Below are 16,739 nucleotides of genomic sequence, written 5' to 3' on the forward strand. Positions count from 1 at the left end.
CCCCTGCTGAAATCCTCCCTTCCAGCACAAATCTTTGTCCCCATCCTGCCTCCCAACACAGATCCCCACACTAATACTCCCCAAATTTCTCCTCCTAGAACAATTCTTGCCCCTTCCAACAAAAATCCCCTCCCCCCAATCTCCTTTTGGAGCCCACCCTCACCTCACAGTGCCCAGGACAGCTGCCCCTCCTGCCCACCCTTTGTCCCAGCCCTGCTTTCACAGTTCAGATCTTCAGCCAATCTGCGGTTTAAATAGTGAGGTCATCACCACTTGGAACTGTTTTAGCAGTTTTGGCACAATGGAGACCCGACTTGGTGACCCATATCTAGGCAGGTGTAGTCTGTTTTCTCCACTGTAGTTGACACCCTTCCAGAGTGGCAATGCAGCTTGAGGGGAAATTAAGGGAAACTGGGTTTCTCTTAAGTTCCTTCGGTTTCCTGGAGCAGTGTTCCGGTTGGGTACACTGCATCCAGGTGACCCTGGTGGCCATCTTGGGTCACGCAGAGTCTTCTTAAGTCTCCGTCCCCAGGTTTTGGCACGCATTTGTGAGGTGGCTAATGTAGGGAGAGCATACCAGTCTGTCAGAGACAACACTAGTGGCAGGGAAAGGTTGCGGAGGAGTAAGGAAAGCTACAGGGCTACGTCTTCAACTTCAGCAAGGTCCCTTTTGAGTTGGACCGGTTAGGCAGCATTTCCCCCTCCTTGGCAAGCGTTGTCATCTGATCAGGCCTACTACCGATGACTCTCTACTCCGTTGACTGTAAGTTCCAGGTCGGGTCAGCTTTCCCACTATTTTATTGTTTGCAAGTTCTTCAATACATCAATTATTGCATTCCAGGCCTCTGTGTTTACCGCTGCAGCACCACGCTGCACTTACCCAACATGTAGATGCTCTGTGGCATTATTTAAACATACAGTCAGCAAGAATTGTGAGATCAGGAAACCACTTAAAGTAGGGGTTTCTCACGAGCCACATTTGGCCTGTTACAAGGTTGTTTTTTTTTTTGGCCACCAGCTAGGGTAAGTGTCATATCCTCAGTGTGCATGGATTGAGAATTAAGGTCAGGAGAGGCTGCCTCTGGATGGGGACCCAAATGTAAGGGGGGACCCTAATGTAAAGGGGAACTCTAATGGGGACCCTGATATACATGGGGACTCTGAGTACCGTGATGTAAAGGAGGACCCTGATGGGGACCCTGATTTTTAAGAACACACACGTTTACGCAAATTCTTTATGGAACATTTTAATCTCGGTCAACGAGATCCTGATTATAAACTTCGGTACACCATAATGACCATATGCAATTAGCCTTTAAAAATGCAGCAAAGCGAATGACATGATGCTAACTGCTTGTGTGTATTGAGACATTCGTCCTCGTGTACCTTTTTAAGGCTCGGACTCCATGATCTCGGAATCAATAAGTTCTTTGCTCATGGTATTTATTCATCTCCTTGTTTCTGTTATGTCCTATTTCTCTGGCATGTAATCCCATCCAGTACACAATTAACATACTCCTTGATTGCATTTTAACCTGCGTGTTTCCTACCCCCTCTTTTTCTCTTTTCCACTACCCCTGGGATTGGGAAAAAAAAAAAGTTCAATCACAAAAGGCCGATTGTCACCCTTAAAACCTGCCCAATTTATCATGTTCCCATTTCCTGTTGTCCGTAATAGGGCAGGACCCACCCTACTTGGCCTCTGCCAGACGATTGTGTGAGAATTGAGTTGGGAGTAGTACAAGAATCCCATTGTTGTCATAATCTGACAGCGGATATACAGAGCTCTGACTGTGAAGGCCTCGTTCTGCGTTGTTATAAATTCAGAAATATCTGAACGCGTTTCCTGGCTTCACTGTACACTTGATAAATTTGATATTTCCAGTCCATTCTTCTCTGTGTGATAATGTGCATGTAAGCAGAATATTATAAACCATACGGAACATTGCTTTCGACTGACAGTTCTCTTAAAGGAAAACTGCTAGGCTAGCATTTACATCAAAACCAGAGATTTTGTTTGCATATATTATGTCACATCAAGCACCTTTTACAATGTGTGGTCCTACTCGGGTGGACTGACAACTCATGGGGCCCCCGGGCAATAGGGGACCATGGGGCCCTTGTGTCCTTGCCCAAACTCAAAAAAGCCTACGAAAAAGGTACCAGGGGCATCTCATGGGGCCCCCTACTGACCCCAGGCCCTCGGGCAGTACCCGAGTTTCCAAATGGTCAGTCCACCCCTGGTCCTACTCCAATCTGTGGAGACACTTAATCTGGAACAAATGTAATACAATGCATACATTGGGGGCAGATCACTCCTGCAGGTATTTAAAAACACAACCCAATTAGTAAAGTTAAGCATTTATTTAAAAAATCAATCAAATAGAAGGAAAGGCAAAACTTTTTCATTTTGGATAGCGTAAAGGGGTGTTATACCCCTGTCAGGTTTTTTGTGCCATTTGTTTCACATTGGGGAGATTTTACTTCACTTCCTGTCCCAATGACAAAATGGGAAGTTAGAAGAAATTCTTTCAAAGTGGGGAAATTACTGGTTGTCACCAGAATTTGTGTCCCTATTGGAAGATTTCCCCTCCTATATTCTTCTGCAGACAACCCAAAATGTTTTTTTTTTCAATGCTTTCGGTGAGAACCGTACGCAAGACAAATAGAGAGTGCGAATCTCCCAAACAGGGTTACAGACAGCAATAAAAACCTGACAGATATCTACTCCCTCTCCACTTTGTCCAAAATGTAAAAAGCTGTGATTTCAGTTATACCTTCGTAACATTTAGAATACTGTTGTGTAAACTGTTAAATGTAAAACACATTAATTTAACTTGGTATCAGCCTCCTCTATTTCCCTTTGTAGCAGACCTAGACTAGGATGGGAAGGGGCACTTCGAGCCAGTCCCATGTCAGATGTGCTGATCAGCACGCTGCTCCTCCCTTACTGTCCAATCACAGGCTGGGCACATATGGAAGGAGCACCAGACCAGAAGATAAGTCCAAACTCATGCAACGCGTTTCAGGGGTTACAGGAACACGAAACGCGTTGGCTGTCTTTTAACATAGCATTAAATGAATTTGGACTCTTGAATTTTGGCTCTCTTTCCAGATGTGCGCACTTTTTCTTGGTAACCTGCTGGAGTACCCACAGGGTGGCCTTGCCTATTGTGAGCAACCTAGCCTGCGTCACTGAGCTTTTGATTTTTTTTTTTTCCCCCCTCCTACTACCTTGTTTAAACTCGTATCAAAGTCTCAGCGCCTCTTGGATGCCCTTTTTTTTTCATTGCAATCACAGGGAGCCAGGGAGGTAACCTAACTGTGTTGCCTAACTGCAGCAGAGAAAAGTCAGATCACTGGGTTGGCTTTGTGGTTGGACTGTTTTAATCTTCAGACTGGATGGATTGAAACAAATATTTTGCCAGACAAGGTGTGCATTTCAACTGTGTATTTAGCTGTTCACAAGGAGTTCACATTTAAAGTTTTTTACTTCTGTGTGTCTGTTGAAGTATTGCACTTCTGCCTGTTATAGGGACTAGAAAGGGAGGGACATCTCTTAAACGGAGACAGAAGCTGCAAAAAAAAAACCCACGTTTTTCAGTAAGGATTGTTACTTCTGTCAGTTTTTTGGGTTTTTTTCTTTTTGTTCCACATTTTTGACATTTGTGTTCGATTCCACAAGGCCCTATGTGGCAGGGTGTAATAGGAGGTAAGCCGGTGTTTCCCCAAAAGGGAGAGTAATACAAACATTAAAGGTTCTAAGCCTTTCTCGCGTTGTCCAGCATTTTAGAGTAGTTGTATTTTGGATGGGACGTAACAATTTATAGTTTTATATGTTAGATGTAGTCTAATATTGTCTCTTTCTGTTCTCTGCAGAGATTCTTCTCAGAGGTGGCAGCCTGTTCCAGGAACTAAAGCAGCCATGTTGGTGAAAGTGAATAGCCTGAGACAGATGCCAGTGTCCTCTTCCAATTCATCGCTGCAGAACAGTATACCAAAGAATTCCATAAGCCGATCCAGTGGCTATGCGCAGGTTCTACCTTCTGCTCTGCCGGCTAAACCTTTTGTGGATCCCAAGCAATCCATGCAAGTTAAGAAAACGGACAATGGTGGATTTTGTTTAGTTTTAACTAAAGGGGCCACTTGTCAGACTCCACAAAGGACGCCTACAGGTACATTACAGCCCTCATCTCCCCGGTATGGATCTCCACCACCCATTTATGATGAGCCCTCTCTAGACTCTCCCATTTATGATGAACCTCCTGCTGATATGGACTTTGAGAGTATGACTGTACGCTCTCTTTCTCCTCCAGTATCTCCAACAAATAGCCTACAGAGCCACTCACAAACCCCAAAACTTCTGCCCTATCCAGGCCTTCATCAGAATAAACACAAGAGGAACCCCTCTGCTACAGAATACAGCCCAGCAGGCAGGGAGTACATAAAGCACATGGTCAATGTCGACCAGTCATCAAAACAGACTATCTCTCCTACTGGCTCTCTTGATGTTCCAACTAAACATCAGCCTGGTCAGTTGGCTCTAAAGGACAGTTTCAAGAATTCTTGGAGGGTCTTGGAAGCAAATGTTCTGAAAAACATGGAGGCCCACCACAATCGGCAAAACAGCCTTCCTCAAGACTACCCTACAGTGGTAAGCCAGCAGGACTCTGGTTACTCCACGGGTCCTTCTCCTAGTTTGAGGAAAAGAAAGGGCAGGAGACAGGGCACTGCTCAGATAAGGCCTGGTTCAGTTGGCAGTAGCAGTGAACTCAATGCACTGAACGAAAAACTTATTGCTGAGATGAGGTCAGTTGTCTGTAGGACTGCAGTTACTAGGGGCAGCAAGGCTAGTTTGGACACAGACATGATAGAAAACATTGCTCCGGACAGTAACAAAGTGCGATTTCAAGAGTCCTTAAAAAACAGTTCAGGGAGAGGGTCAAGGGATGATGTCACAGCCAGTAGTAGGTCATTGTACAGACCAGGAATAGAGGTCCGGGATAGCAGTAAAGGAGAAATAATTGTACAACCGGAAGTGGTACGACAAAAACGGACGTACGAGAAGATGGACTGCTTGGAGAAGAAAGTCACCAGCCAAACAAGTCTCCTGTCATCAGAGTCCACCAGAACAGTGTCTCAGGTATGTGTCTGTTTATTTACACACATTTCATCTATATTCTTGTTCCTTGCTGATCACCTTTTTTTAATTTTGTTGCTTCTTTGTGGTGCATATCTCCTGTAGTCTCTTTGCCACCATTTGCTGCCTATGTTCAAGCAAAGGCCTAATAGCATTTTTTTCCTGATGGTGACTACCATGGATCATGCCTGTGCAATATGCACTGACAAGTCCATGTAAAAAGGGAGAACTGGGAGACAGGGACAGAGCATTGTCATGGCAAGATCATTTTGATCATGTTTTTTAGGTCCCTATTAGGGGCGGACTGACCATTTGGAAACTTGGGCACTGCCCGAGGGCCCGGGGTCAGTAGGGGTCCCCATGAGATGCCCCTGATACCTTTTTCATAGGCTTTTTTGAGTTTGGGCAAGGACACAGGGGCCCCATGATCCCCTATTGCCCAGTGGCCCCATGAGTTGTCAGTCCGCCCTTGGTCCCTATACAGGGGTGGCAAGAGCTTCTGCACATGTGAACAAGCCCTGAAAATCAGTAGGTGCATTTTGTTTTTTGTAGTGTTTGAAAATATTTTTTGGATCTAAAATCTATGAGCGCCAAAGAAAACCCTGTTGTGAGAACCTCATTTTCAGACGCACAAACCAAACTTGCTGGAAGTTGACTTGCTGGAGGAAAATAGAAAGCATTGTATGGTTTATAAGCACTGAAATCAGCTTATTTGCGTTGATTTTTAGCCATGTCTTGTGTCGATAAAACGTCTGCTGGTGTAACATTACCCCAAGCTTTCCTTACTAATGAAAAATACAGCCAGGCACTTGTGTGACATTAATAAAAGGTATTCTGTTCCAGATGTAAAAACATTTTACAGGATCCTGTAGCTGTTTTTCCAGTTAATCTGCATTCATCAATAGTCTGGGTTCTGGTAAAGCAATCAGGACGAGTTATAGATCTTTTATGTAAAAAAGCCGGACGTTTGAGCACTATGAATAGCCTGCCTGCTTAATAAACATTATTCAAATAATCAGCTTCTGATTGCAGCGTTTGATGAGCAGCAGCTGCAAGTGTCGGCCAAGAGGGCTGTCTGCTAGGCTTTTAACAACCAAACAGACCCTTCCTATCATCTCCCAACCTGCCCTAGAAAATGACAGCTGGAACCTGTTCTGCCTGTACAATAAAAAACACTTTTCCTTCTGGAAAATTTTAAAGGGAACCCATCAGAATAGAAGTAGGGCAGCTGCCATTGCTTACATGTGTTAAAAACCCAACTCCGGGCAAATATTTAAAAATAAAAATGAAAATGCAGCTCTTGTTACAGTATTTCGTACAGCACAAGTTCTTCACATTTTCTCAGCCACCAGACTAAAACTGCTAAAGGATGGAAAACCCCTTGTTTAAAGGTTAAGTTCATATTTAAAAAAAATACTAAATGCACATTTTTTTGAGGGTAAAACAATGTGTGTGTGTGTGTGTGTGTGTGTGTATATATGTATATATATATATATATATATATATATATATATATATATATATATATATATATATATATATATATATATATATATATATATATATATAATTTTTTTTTTTTATTAGGCGCCTGTAAAGCTTTGCACTTGTGATCAGCAGATCCACTGGTGCAATGCAGGGCTCCTGTAGACTCGGTGCAAGTGGTCTGCTTGTACCTCATACGAGAAGTCAGTTACACACTGACGGGAAGAACCACGAACTACCTAAACCGTTCAACAGTGCCCTTGTAGTACATTGAGAACTACAAGGCACCCTCCGCAAAGGCTGTCAGTACATGTAGTTCATTAACTACAACTCTGTGAATGAATGACGAGGCCATGTGGATGGAGATGCACATAGCTGCGCTCTTTTCAAATAGTCCCTATTTGAAAATCCCTAACTTGCTGTCACAGGGAGAGGGGGATCGGGGAGCTGCTGCAGGAGTGGGAACATGTTACATGTTCCACCCCAAAAATGGATGGAACATGTATTATTCTTCTCCTAGATTGTAAGCTCGAAAGAGCAGGGCCCTCGAACCCCTCGTGTAGTGTATTGGCACTGTCTTGTCTCATGTTCTGTCCCCCTTGCTACTGTACAGCGCTGAGCATACCCATTGGCGCTATATATATACTGTATAATAATATAATATTCTGTTCCTAAAAGTGAACTTATCCTTTAAGATGTGAAGTGGTAAAAAATAGATTATCAGGCAATCCTGATAAATGAAAAGCTGACTGCAGTAATGGCTAACACCAATGCCAAATGTCTTATTTGACAACCTTGGCTACCTTACGGTTACTGACTCCCTATTGATCATCTGATCCTAACTTGAGCTGACCCCCTGGGACTTTTTGCTGCTTCTTTCCCCATCCCTTAGTTTTCTTCAATTTTTTTATTAGTTTTATTGAAAAACATGTAGCAGAACAAGCAACTAGAGAAGACTGGCCATCTTGTTGCATTGCGCGTATAGAGCATACAAAGAGATACAAAAGACAGATGTACAACATATTAAGTGTACAGGGGCCAGATAGGTTCTTCAGGTAAGTAGGTTGGGTATGGAAAAAGTACACCATGGAAAAAAAAAATCAAGGTAAAACCTGTGAGTTAGGCTATGACATTTAATTGTAACGGATGATCTAGTCAGAAGGCTGTAGAATACTCTGAACCATAGTCTATGAATGGTGTCATATTATGGCCTGAGAAGAACAGAGGTAGAAAGAATGCTAAGAACTGAGTGGACCAAGGTGGTGAACTGGCAGGCTCAGCCGTGGCGATGGTATCATTAGCAGGGCATAGGGCCCATATTGTGATGTAAGAGAAAGGGAGAAGCAAAAAAAGGGGGAGGGAGAAGACAAAGGGTGCAGGAAGAAGAGGGTCCCTGAGGGTTGTGTGACCAAAGTTGTTTGGCGCTTCAAGTATGCCTATTGGGGTGTGTCACCATGGTAAAAGCGCACTCATCAAAGTCAGGTGGGAGACTGTTTGATCCATGGCTGCCAGGTTGCCTTGAATTTTCTTATCTGGTCCCTTTCTAGGGCTTCTAGTTTAGCTTGAGTTATGGTGCGGTGTATTCTATGTTTGGTTTCAGTCAAAATCAAAGAAGAGGATCTCCCCCTTTGGCTGTTGTCTGTTTTTGTTTTCTTACCTTTTTTTTTTTTTTTTTTTTTTTTTTTTTCCGCTTGCTTTCCCCTTTATCATTTTCCTTTCCTGTCTTACACTTTATTGCTTGCCTTCTAATTTTACTGCTTCTACCTTTGCAACATCTCCCAAGCTATTCTTTTTTACCTCTATACAAATGCTCCTCAGCCTTACATGACAAGCTCATGTTGACCATGTTTTTTTGAGTCCCTATACAGATTTTAGGACTTTGAGCTGTCAAACTCATGAGGTTCTCTCTCCTAACATATCTTTAACAGTGTAATTGGTCACCTCGAAAAACTTTATTGTGCTTCAGCTATGCTATTGATATTTGCTTATGTCCATGATAATCTTCCTTCTGTTCCTTGGCCTTACATGGCAAGATCAGTTTGACCACATTTTTCAGGCCCCTATACAGATTTTAGGACTTTGAGCTGTTAAACTTCTGACGTTCCCTCACGCAACATATTTTTGACCATTGGTCACCTTTTTTAATGTAACTGTGCTTCAACTATGCTGTTGATATTTGCGTATGTCCATGATAATCTTCCTTAATGTCAATACTGTATCATTTGGTTTCTTTCTCAATAAACATTTGAGAAAGAGAGCCTAAGCAAGCTATCCACTTGCCTGAACGGTCACGATGAAAGTGGGAGGATGGGGTTAGGGGGTTTGTGTAAACCTATGCAAATACTGACTTTCAGCTAGAACCTTTTGTAGGATGCAATGACATTTCCACAGGCCTTGTACTGATAAGGATGGTACTGTATGTTTCGGCACTTGATGGAGCTTTTCAGCTTATTCTTGCCCAATCTACATTGTTATATTGTTTAAAGTTCTACAGCTAAATGCTATATTTCCCTTTTTTCAGCTCAGCCTTATTTCTCTTCAGATCTGGGCTATAAATATTACTTTTAGTTATTTTAGAATTGAAATTTCACCTGGAACCACCTATCCGACCACAGCTTGATTTTTGTTCTCTTTAAAAATACAGCAGAGACCACAGTCCTGGGCACAGCAGGTGTGTGGTTTTCTTCCTCCAGTGTGGAGCCAGAAGAACGTGTGCACACTTACTATTGTGACCGTCTAAACTTGTTCTGTAAGAAAACAACCTACTCTAGGTGTGGTGACTCTTTCAATTGCAGCTCCAGCCAAATTTTTTTTATGTAATAGTTTGGATAGGGTGGGGAAGGGTTAGAATCTCTTGTTATATTTTTACTGCTTTCTGTGTCCCATTTTGGATGATTTCCCCTCACTATCATAAAGATGGTGATCACTGGGACAAGATGTGGGAAGACACCACCCCCAGTGGAGACACAGACAGCAGTAAGACTAAAAAAAGGATCTAACCCTTCCTCTTTTTTTGTTCAGATAAAAAAATGAATAAACATGTCTGGGGCTTACTTTAACATATGCTTTGGTTAACTCCAAAAAACTTTTTTTTTTTTTTTTTTATGGGTAGCATGATGAAGGGTTAGCACCTCTACAATGTTTAATAGCCATCTTTGTTTTAATGGAGAAAGGCCTGACCTCACTTTTTGTTGGGACTGTCCAATGGAGACGGAAGGCCATGAAAACCCTTTTTCTTAATAAAACAGAGAAGAGAAAATCCATTACCTTTTATATTGCTATCTCTGTCTTCCTGCTTTTGGTGTCACTTGTTCCCTATTTCTGGTATCAGGACAGGAAGTGAGAGGAAACTTCTGCTACGTGGACACAGACCACATTAAAATTCATAGAGATTCTGGGGGACATTTATCAAAATTGGTACAAACAGAATGAGTAGTTTTGCATGGCAACCAATCCACTTTCATTTTCAAAGCTTAACTGAACAAGTTGAAAATAGAAGCTAGAAGCTGGTTGGTTGCCATAACTTCAGATTTGAGCATGAGAGCAACAAAAGCCAAATGCGTACCTTCACTTTTTTACATGCTTTTTGAGACTGGTTGATATTCCCATCAGGACATAAAAATAATCAAGTTTTGTAAATAATATGAAGAATTAGCTAGAAAAAGATGGATGGTGATGCATCTTTATCTGCGTTTCTCTTGCGAAGCTTTAAATAAATGCAACTTATGTTTTCTGATTGCAGAGTGGAACACTGGAAGCCAATCCAAGCTGTGAAAATCGTGGACAGACGACTTTTGGCTCTAGTTATCAATTCAATTATACCACTTTGAGAAAACCACTTTCTCAAACCAGCATGGTAGACTGGGCCTCAAAGAACCTTAACATGCATACACAGGGCATCTTCCGAAGGAGAATCTCAATTTCCAACATGCTCTCATGGAACGGAGGCTCTATCAAGAAGCCCATGTTGATTACCAGCAATCGGGTTATCAAGAAAGAGGCTTGTGAGATGTTTAAGCTGGTGCAAATATACATGGGTGACCGCCAGGCTCGGACAGACAGAAACGAGGTGGCTCTGGTGATGGTCACCAAGTGTTGGACCTTGCAGGGATTGCGGGATGAGCTGTACATGCAGCTGGTGAGACAAACCACCAACAACATGTCATACAAGAGTCTGTCCTTAGGATGGGAGCTAATTGCCATTAGTTTAGGATTCTTTTCTCCATCTCCGAAATTCCAGTCCTACTTGGAAGGTTACATCTACAGGCACCTGGAGGAAGCAAGCGACCAGAACAGTAAGTGTTGACCTCTTTGTTTTTTGTACTTATTACAATGGCCATTAGGTAATAACTAGTTTCCCCAAAGCAAACAGACTATTTCATTTTTAGGTAGCTTCTAAAGTTTTGAATATATCTCCACTTTTTGTGACTAGTTTATTGACTTGAGTACCTGTATACACAACTTCCAAGCTATACCCACCACTTGCAGATGTTAAGTGAAGGTCATAAGGTCATTTTGAAACATTTGTGCTGTTCAAATTGACCCATGGTCTTTTAAGTGAAGTTCCCATGTGTTGATCAGATGTCGTTTTGAAAGTGCTAGAGTTTCAGAGGGCTCTGCAAGTGCATGTCCCCCATTCCCAAACAGGACTAGGTCTGCAAATTCAGTAAGCCCCATAGCTGCAATTATCCTACAGTTATTGCTGGATTACCAGTTTGTTTTACACTCATGGAAGATACGGATGGAGGAGTAAAATCCCTGTTTCAAAAGGATAATTGAAACCTCTGTTGTACTGTTGGATGAAGCCAACTGCCAAACTCCAATGATGTGATGTAGGAAACTTGATATTTCACCCATAGCTAAAATATCAGTTGTTGGTAATCTGGCACTTTACAGAAATAAAGCATCTCTTGAGATTTGGTTTTTGCGTTTGACAGTGTATATGCTTTGTGCTGTTACTTTTAACTTATTCTATACAGTCCAGACTTATCTTGAGTAAATGTGTTGCAGATAATTGCTCTGATGTGCACATGGTATACGGCCGAACAGTTCAACTTCCTTCTTTACATTCATAGGATTCTCATATATGTCATCCTTACTGTGCAGATTTTTTTCCCATATGTAGTACTACCACCTTAGGAGTCACTGAAGAATTGGGTCCCCCAATAATCCTACACAGCCAGGCATCACATTTTCCATTCAGACTTGCTTCAGGAGACAGAAAACCAGTCCTTGGGCTTTGTTTTGAAGCTTTATTGGGGATATAGAACTTGGATAGGGTAAGGGGTGTACGGGATGCCCAGAGGTAATGTTAACAGAGGATAAAACTTCCTGAACTATATTACAAGTCTTTAGACAGAAATCCTCTTCTAGGACAGCACCCCAGCCTCTCTTGGTGTACCACCCCAGAAAAAGCCTCTTATTTATCCAGCTAATCTGGAGGATTCCCTGGGCAAGGAAGTCCAAGCTGCCACTTGAAATGTAACAGTCACGGGTGTAGAGCTAGTCAGCTTCCCACCCAAATGCTTTCACCCCTTGTTGGCCCAAGGGGTGTAGGAGTACTCACTGAGTCCTTCTCCTGTGCTGCTGTTGGGTAGGTGGCTGCTACCAGGCCTATCGGCTGGGACTCTCCTTCCCTGCTGCCAGGTGTTCCTCTTTCAGGGGGCCAGTGAAGACATAGCTTTCTTTCCTTCAAGGTCCATTCTGCCTGGAGGTGAGCCCCTTCCAGCCTGGGCTCCCTCCCAGGCTCCTGCATCTCAGCCTCACTTCTCCATCTTTCACTCGAACACTGTCCTCCTGCTACTGAGCAGGCTCCAACACTTTTAAGGGTGTCCTAGCCACTTACCAAGCCTTTTATTTGGGATTGGCTGAGGTCCCTCAAGAGTGAAGCAAGCCCCTCTTAAGATCCACCCACTGCCTCTAGAGCCTCCATCCAAAGCTACAGAGCAGGGGGAGATTCCAGAGGGGCTGGCCTGCAGAGCCTCTCAGCTCTGACCACAATTTGACCCCAGTCTGGCTATTACACCTGAGCTGCTACTCAGCCCCTGTCTAACCATTGGAGTCTAGCTTCCCCTAGCTACCTAGGAGGGCGCTACATTTATTAAGAGATCTTTTAACAGAGTTTTAATTTTAGTTTATTTGACCAATTGGAGAATGGTCATGTCCTTTTTGAATTTCCTACAAGATCTCCTGCCCCTGGGTGGTAGGCTTAACAATCTGTTGGCTGTAATAGGTTTTGCTGGACAATTTTATTTTTTTTATTCCTTAGATCTAATTCCTGAAGGGCTTCCCACTTCCCTCTCCATAGGACACAAAGCTACAAGTGCATCTGCTGTCGAATTCCATGCTTATAGCAAGATATGATAGCTGGATAATGTTGTTCTCTGCCCAAAGGCATAAGATATTGGTTTAAAGAGAAGTGAACGTTTGAAGAGGTGATTCCTTACCTATGAAAAATCAAATTTTTAATTAAAAGAACTTTTACAGAAGACCAATATCGCATAAAATTTTGTTCTGTTGCCTGGCTGAACTACGCTCCCAGACCTTCCAACCAGTGGTACAAGGCTGACTGTTGAATCTGTGAGCTAATGCTCTTTAGTATTTTGTGGCATTATTTCTATACACAGATCCACTGCTGACTTTTTGACCCTCCCCTCTCCCCCTCTCCTTTTTTGGAGAACCTGTAAATCCCCTTGGGGACTGGGAAAGACCTAACCTCCAGTCACGATGGTCCACTATTTCAGAAGACCTCCTCTACATCCGGTCCCCCCACCAGATTGGAATACCGGACTGCCACTCTCTAGCGTAGATAGGTTACTGATTTTTTTTTTCTGAGTTTCAGAAGATTAAACCTTAAGGTTGTTCTTATGTATACCTTTATGATGCACACCTGGCTTACTGCCTAATCCCTTAGGGGCAGAGTACTTTTCTTTTTTAAAGGAGGTCCTTCTCAACTTGGGCAACCCACATCACTCCTTCCTTTTCAACTCTTTCCCTTCCTCATTTCTTCCTCGATCCCCCTTTCTTCCCTTTCTCCCTTCCTCTTTCCCTTGTCTCCTTTCTATATCTTTACTGCCCTAGAGTCTATTGTTTACAATAGCCCACATGGAGAACCCTTCTGTAAGATTGTATTTAGTTGCTATTAAAGCTCCTAACGGGGCCTTATTTTGAATATAGAACTTGGAACCTTCCCATCTTTTGGAGAGCCCAAGCTTGATACCTATGGTTATTTAAATGTTTTGTTCAGCTTGACATATCAACCACACAGGGCCTACTGATATGCAAGGTCTTCCTTCAGGAGTAGCCCTGCCTGATATTGACCTGGTTTTCCCCCTTTTACAATCTTCCTTTTTCCCCTCCCCAAAAGAACCAGACTAGGATCACACAGAAGATCATAACTGGGTTTAATTTTAGCCTTTGAATCTTAATCATCTAGCACTAAAAGATATATATATTGCTTGTCTTATTGTTTGTTGTTTATCTGTTCTACATAACTGGGTTCACAGACACTGGCAAGATCTCTCCTCCACTAAATGGGCAAATTTCTGCGGTGTAATACTTTTCCTAACCCTTGACAAATGTAATTGTTCCTTATATTGCTAACTGCCTCTGTGGACCTCAGGAACCCTAGGTGACTACCCCCTTCCCCTCCCTTCCCCTATGCTCTGTTTGGGCATATACTACCCCCCTCTCTTCCCCCCCCTTGTAGGTTTTTTGAGGGCCCACCTAGTTGCCTACCCTATCACCTTCAACACTTTGGCCCTGGGTCTTGCATATTACCAGGCTCTTCTCACAGCTCTTGCGAAACGGCAGAGGTTATCCAGGCAATGGTTTAGTGCAATCTCACCCCTCCCTTTTTTTTTTTTTTTTTTTTTTTTTCTTTTTTCCCTTTTGTGTCTTGTCTTCTCTTTCGCCACTGGGCGATATCCGGCTTTTTTTTTTTTACTGTCTGGCTTATACGCATACCTTACACTTATAGTACCATGGCTTTTAACTGACTGACTTTGAATGTCCAAGGCCTCGAAAATGTGTGAAATAGACATAGCTTGCCCACAGGAGAAACACTTGACTTCAACGCATATGCCAGGCTTTTTTGATAGTCTCTATGCTCATATCTACCATGCCAGTGCGCTGGTTAAAAATATGGGGTCCTCATTGCGATTTGCAACACCTTACCATTCCAGGTACACTAAGTCATTGCGGACCCACAAGGTCGATACTTGATCCTAATAAGCACCTTTCATGACCCAGAGGTGACCTTATACACGTACTGCAACCTTAGCCAGAGGCAAACACAATTTCTCTCTCATCTACTCTGTTGCAAACTCACAAAAAGGGACCCCTGCTCTTGGTTCTCAATCCCTCTATGGACAAGTGACCGATGGGCTCACTTACTTCTTCCCCGCCCTACTTGACATTTGCCACATTGCTTAAAACTCACAACTTAATGAACGCCAAGTGCAAATTTCATCCTACGTCCAATGATTATACATATTTCTCTCTGGTCACTCCCGTATTGATCACATCTTTGTGTCCCCTACCTTTCTTCCTCAACTTTCTGCTACGATCATTCTGATGGTTCCCTGGTCAGATCATGACCCAGTGATCACATACTGCAATGCCCCTTTGCTCCCACTGCGATAAACTTCATGGAGTCTTAAAAATTCCCTTCTCTTTCTCACAAGTGGTGGAAGATATCAAAACACATTCTAAAAAGAGGAAAAAAATGGTTCTGTTTAGCTAGAATTGCTAGACTTTTTTTTTTTTTTGTCCAAGCCTAAATTTCTTTCACGTCTATTTTTCACTGATAAGGTAATCATTACAAAAAAAAATAAATATCAGTAATGCACATTTCCTGTACCTGGAAGGAAATTTATGTCGTGCTCTTCAAAAGTGAAAATTATTTGCATTTCTTGGATTTTTCTTTTTTATAAGTCCTAAGATTTGGCTACAAGTAAGGCTTAGTGTACTCTGCCTGGTATATAAAAAAATCTGAGTAAATTGTTGTCTATGCACAGTGCTGAGAGAGGAAGTGAGCCAAGTACAAGAGAAAGAGAGAGAGAGGACTCCGGGAAAGCCTGACCAAACAGAGAAGTGGCCATGGGCTACAGAATAGAAACTATGGATTTTATCTCTAAAAAATAGAGCAAATGCTGATTGAAAGGGAAAGGTGTGGGTTTTTTTTTTTTTTGTTTTTTTTTTTTGTTTTTTTTTTTAGTAATAAAGTAATTGAATTACTCTTTAACAAAGCCTTACTTTATACATATTTCAAAATAATCCATTCAGAATATCAATGGTCTAATCAATGAATGTTAGACCTCATTCACACCTGGTTGCATTTCCTGAAGCTTTTCAACCCTTTGCATTAAGTTTCCCCTTATATCCAATGTCACCCGATCATGTCAATTTGAGGCTTGTCACTCCAAAACAACTACAAGGGCTTCTCTGGGGCATAGTTCTGCATTTGTGCCCTCTATAGACTTTATGGGAGTGCCTGAAAAATGTATAACAACTCACGTACTAAGCATTTTTTGCACAATTTCTTGCGGTCTTCATTCGGTTAACTTTGCATTGGCTAAAATGTTCATGCCAGAAAATACCTATGAAATGTGTGATAAACAAGCAAAAAAATAAAGTTCCAAAATTGCCAGAAAATGTTCATGCTCAAGTGTGAATGGGGGCCTAATGTTTTCAAAGCCTTAATTTTGCGTATAGTTAGTACATATAGATCTACAGAGGACCAGACTTATTTAATTACTGAAAATATCTCTTGTTGCCTTTTAAGCACTCTAAGTCCGATTCTCACTACCGTCAATAAACATCACTAGGTGCAATTAAACCCTGCCAGTGCCCTGTATGTAGGCAGCAGACTATATAATTTGCTGGCACTCTGTAATCAGAGGGCAACACATCCTCCTTTATAATGCGGGTGCTGTCCTCACTCCGAGATCAAAATAAACTGAAAAAATGTCTCTTGCTATTTCCGTACACTGTAATTATACAGCGGTGTGCAGGAGCATATGGGAGGAGGAACATTCCTGGAGGTCTGAAAATGGTGACTGGCCCATGGATGACTCGCTGGGTGTTTTTTACACCTCATTCAGCTATCCAGCTG

At 42.3% G+C, this 16,739-nt stretch overlaps 1 protein-coding gene across 2 annotated transcripts in view; it reads left to right on the forward strand.

Annotated features, from left to right (window-relative positions):
• Positions 1 to 16,739, forward strand: part of LOC149465764 (rho GTPase-activating protein 39-like) — a 152,086-nt gene that overhangs the window by 86,178 nt on the left and 49,169 nt on the right. For both annotated transcript variants that reach the window (XM_089673279.1, XM_089673280.1), the window contains exons 3-4: positions 3,880 to 5,143; positions 10,368 to 10,920. In XM_089673279.1, coding sequence (XP_089529405.1) covers positions 3,880 to 5,143; positions 10,368 to 10,920 — 1,817 coding nt within the window. The remainder of the gene's footprint in view (positions 1 to 3,879; positions 5,144 to 10,367; positions 10,921 to 16,739) is intronic.

This window comes from Staurois parvus, unplaced genomic scaffold (genome assembly GCF_062004578.1).
Source record: "Staurois parvus isolate SC_StPar_1 unplaced genomic scaffold, SC_StPar_1.0 ptg000137l, whole genome shotgun sequence".
Taxonomy (NCBI): domain Eukaryota; kingdom Metazoa; phylum Chordata; class Amphibia; order Anura; family Ranidae; genus Staurois; species Staurois parvus.